Consider the following 3946-nt stretch of genomic DNA (forward strand, 5'->3'; position numbering starts at 1 on the left):
TGCCTTAAAAACAAGACGAGCGTAACTAGGGTCCGTTCACGAGAACGGGGGAGATGGCGGTTTTTAATGCGTTTAAGGGGGTGGCAGGGTGGCGGTTTTTAGGAACTGCCATGGCAGTTCCTTCCTTTCATGTTTCTTTTATGAAACTGCCATCCATCGGATGGAGATCGTGCGGTTTAGGAAGGGTTTGCTGGCAAAACGTCCGTGGCCGACGTTCCCCACCTAAGATTTCCCTAAAAACAAGACCATTATTATTTTGAGTAAAATAAAACACGAACATTGGCATAACAGAATTGGAGGGGGCAAATCCTCAAAAAAAATAAAAAAAATTGGAGGGGGCAAAGCAACCTCTGAATTGATCACAGAAGAAGCTTGAGCACAGAGTACCACTTAATTCTCTTCACACCAACACGACATGGCACTGCTTATCTACTTATCTACACAACTAATTAAACATAAATAATCCTCTTAATTCGACGCGGAAAGCAAAGAACGCATGCTCCCGTATCTTCCGTTCCAGAGAGCAAAAGTCGCCGAAAATTAACACCGCTAGCACGTTTACGGAACCACGTTCGGTGAGCATCCACGTCGCTGACCGACTGACCGGCTGGCGGATCGATCAGCGCAGCACGGGCCTGGTCGGGTCGTCCCCGTGGTCGTCGGGGCCGAGCGAGAACACGTCGACGGGGGCGCGCGTGCCGTCGATCCCGCCGGCGCCGGCCGTCGGCTGCGGCGTGCCCTCGCACCTGCTGTCGAGGAAGAGCACGACGACGGTGATGTCGTCGTGGAAGCGCCGCCGGCGGCCCTTCTCGATGGCCGCGATGCTCTCGTACTTGATGTCCTTCTTCCTGGCCGCCTCCAGCTGCGCGGCGCGCACGAGCCTCATCGCCACGCCCTTCCTCGGGCTCCGGGACACGATGCCCACGGCGGCCTCGTCGCTGAGCTGCTCCCACAGCCCGTCCGACGCGAAGATGATGAACTGGTCGCCGGGGCGCAGCCTGCGGGACGTGACCGACGGCACGGCGCTCATCACCGGGCGGCGCAGCGGGAACGGGCAGAGCGACTGCATCACCGCCGGGCTGCACAGGTCGGGCCGCTTCAGGTAGGCGTCCCCGATGGAGCGGGACACCTGGATGATCCCCTTGATCCGCCACACGCCGTGGCTGCTCATCACGATGTGCGGGTCGTCCGGGTGCGCCTCCGCCACCTCCCGCCGCACCTCCTCGTCGGCCACGTTGTGGTCCCGCGACAGCCGCTCCGCCACCACCGCCCTCCGCTTCTTCCCGCCCGTGCTGGCGAGGCGGCCCAGCACGGCGCGCGAGTCGCCCAGGTTGGCGACGTGGAGCGTGCCGCCCTCGATGGCGCCCACCAGGCAGCAGGAGCCGACGGACATGAGACGCGGCTGCGACGGCCACGACTTCTCCACCATGCCCATGAACGCCTCCTCCGTGGCGCCGAAGGCCCTCTTGATCACCTGCGCCGAGATGCCTCCGCTCTGGGACGCGAACTCTGCAACCAACGAACCCACGAGTCAACAAACAAGTTGTGCATGACGAACACGCGCGTTGAACGAGTAGGAGGCAAACCTTGGATGAGGGAGAAGAGACGCGCGTTGACGAAGCGGGCGGCGTCGGGGCCGCCGTGGCCGTCGTAGACGCCGACGAGCGTGGCGGCGGGGGAGACGAGCACCTGCGCCTGGTCCTCGAGCGCCTCGTTGGCCTGGGCCACGGCGACGGAGTACTCGCCGGAGGCGTGCGCCTTGAGGCCCACGTCCCACACCAGCCCGTCGTCGCCCACGCTCCCCGACCGCCCGGCCCCGCCGCCGCCCCGGCCGAAGCAGCAGCAGCACCACCGTGAACCCCTCATGCTCCGGCGAGGCTAGCGATCGATCGTGAGTTGGGGGTGGTGTGAATGAGGTGCGGAGGAGGAGGCCAAGGGAGTGTGTTGTGGAGCGCGAGTGTGACAAGCGGCCGGGCGGGTGGCCTGGTGTACTCATAGGCGGGGTAAGCGCGTGGGATGGCAGCGGTGGATGGCGGGGGCACGGCACGGCGACGAGAAACGAGGGGTGCGTGCGTGGAAGACGCGTTCGTTAAGTTTGGCTGTTCAAACTCTTTTTCCAGTCTCATGCGAACCGGATGACAGACATCTCAACGACGCACCGGCGACCGATCGGTGGCCGACCGACCGTCTGAACCCGAACGTGTTAGTTTCCTCGACCCCGCGCAGGAATTCTAGCTCTAGCTCAATTCCCATCCGGAGAAATTGATTGATACGTGCATCATCGCTACGGCTGATGGGAAAGGGACGCATGGTTGCTAAATGCTGCTGCCACGTCCGGCCGTAGGACGGAGGATCGGTCACATATCTCATAGACTTTCGGGGAAAAGTGCACCGATATATCACGGCTTTAGTTTTGTCCTGTCATCGTTTACTCCGAGAGAAGTTGTGTGGAATGGGGTAGTGGAACTCTAGTAGTCTCTGAAATTCCTGAAGATATATCCTTGCTCTGAAATGTGGTATGGTCTGGCAGGCACGGTCGTTCGCGTTCCTCGAGAATGGAAATTGGATTTCAATGCCATCGGATCGGACGTGTGCCAACACTTGTAATCTTGTCTCTGTTCGTCTCTGTTTCCTCACTCGAGCTGCCAAACTCAAAACGGCCACAATTCGCAAAAAAAAAAGAGCTCAAAACGGCCACTTTGTGATGACACGGCGCTCCCTTTGCCGGTATATGCAACCTTCTTTTTTTCTACAGGCCTGCTTCCGTTGACATCCGGTGGGGCCAGGTGGGGCCCAAAATAGGCCCACAGAAGATTATATCCCATAGATATACAAGGTGGCACAATAATAATAATAAAAGAAAAAGAAAAGCGCCCTTAAAGGACACGTGTCTAAAACTGCCTAAAGGAGTTGCCACGTGAAGATAAGCGGCTCTAGGGGATGCCACTTAGCCGAAACCGTCGCACACGTGCCTAACATGCACCACCATCGCCGGCCAGAGGGGAACTCCAACCTCCAACCAGAGCAATAATCAACACCGACAAGCTTGAAGCAATGCAGCCTCTCCCAGAAACAACATAGTGGGCCCTCACGGTGGAGGTTGAAGGGGAGAACGACTGCTTACAGACGAGCCCAGTGACGAAGACCACCCCGCTCACCCGCCGATAGTGCAGAAGAAGATTCTTGAAGCATTGTTAGTAGGAGAATGTCCCAAAACTTACATCAAACGAATAAACCGTGTCATGGGCCGAACCAATCCGCTTAGATCTCCCAAGGACTAAAATGACAACACCAGAAGAAGATTGCGAGGGAGAAAAAAGGACCAAATGTGAAAACCAGAACTTGGAACAGAAAAGCAGGGAAACTTATTTTGGACAAAGAAAAAGACAATGATCTGTCGACCATTCTCCTCGATCTGAAAAACGTTAAGGGGATTTGATAAGAACATGATAGGAATGATTATTCAAGTGCGTGTGTGTGTGTTGGGGGGGGGGGGGGGTGGAGACCGAGGCAAAGAGAAGACAATGCCAAAGAAGACTATCGCCTACATGAAACCTTTCCTATTATATGTTGTTTACATACAAAAAATGTACCTATAGACTATGGTGTAGACTAGCTAAATTCAAAACACAATTTCCTCACTCGAGTTGTCAAACTCAAAAGGACCACTTTGTGATGACACGACACTCCCTTGCCGACTACCAGGCCACCCCGTTATCCACATTCGCAACCTTCTCTCATTTGATGACCCGCTTTCATTCATATCGGGGGGGGGGGGGGTATGTCCCATCGAATACATCCCACGAATATACATACACACAAAAAAGATTACATCCCACATATATACAAAGGAGTAAAGTAGAAGAAAATAAAGACCACCCTTAAAAGACACGTGTCTGAAGCTGCCTTAGGTAGTTGCCACATGAAGAGAAACGGTTCCAGTGGT

At 55.8% G+C, this 3946-nt stretch overlaps 1 protein-coding gene across 2 annotated transcripts; it reads right to left on the minus strand.

Annotated features, from left to right (window-relative positions):
- Positions 1-329: 329 nt before the first annotated feature.
- On the minus strand, positions 330-2239 carry LOC109763008 (probable protein phosphatase 2C 29). Of its 2 annotated transcripts, XM_020321882.4 has the most exons (3): positions 1587-2012; positions 735-1509; positions 330-666 (listed from the first exon to the last, which is right to left on the minus strand). In XM_020321882.4, the coding sequence occupies exons 1-3, from the start codon at positions 1864-1866 to the stop codon at positions 450-452; spliced, it is 1272 nt and encodes a 423-aa protein (XP_020177471.1). In that variant the 5' UTR covers positions 1867-2012; the 3' UTR covers positions 330-449. The 2 variants fall into 2 exon arrangements, with proteins under 2 accessions (XP_020177471.1, XP_020177470.1); XM_020321881.4 differs by having other exon boundaries at positions 330-1509; positions 1587-2239.
- Positions 2240-3946: the final 1707 nt, after the last annotated feature.

Source organism: Aegilops tauschii, chromosome 4, assembly GCF_002575655.3.
Source record: "Aegilops tauschii subsp. strangulata cultivar AL8/78 chromosome 4, Aet v6.0, whole genome shotgun sequence".
NCBI classification, from domain to species: domain Eukaryota; kingdom Viridiplantae; phylum Streptophyta; class Magnoliopsida; order Poales; family Poaceae; genus Aegilops; species Aegilops tauschii.

Coding starts and splice junctions, on each gene's coding strand:
- LOC109763008 (XM_020321882.4), bottom strand. CDS start 1,866: ATGAGGGGTTCACGGTGGTGCTGCTGCTGCTTCGGCCGGGGCGGCGGC. Junction 1,510..1,586: donor TCTCTTCTCCCTCATCCAAG/GTTTGCCTCCTA, acceptor CGTTGGTTGCAG/AGTTCGCGTCCCAGAGCGGA. Junction 667..734: donor GACAGCAGGTGCGAGGGCAC/GCCGCAGCCGAC, acceptor TGTTCTCGCTCG/GCCCCGACGACCACGGGGAC.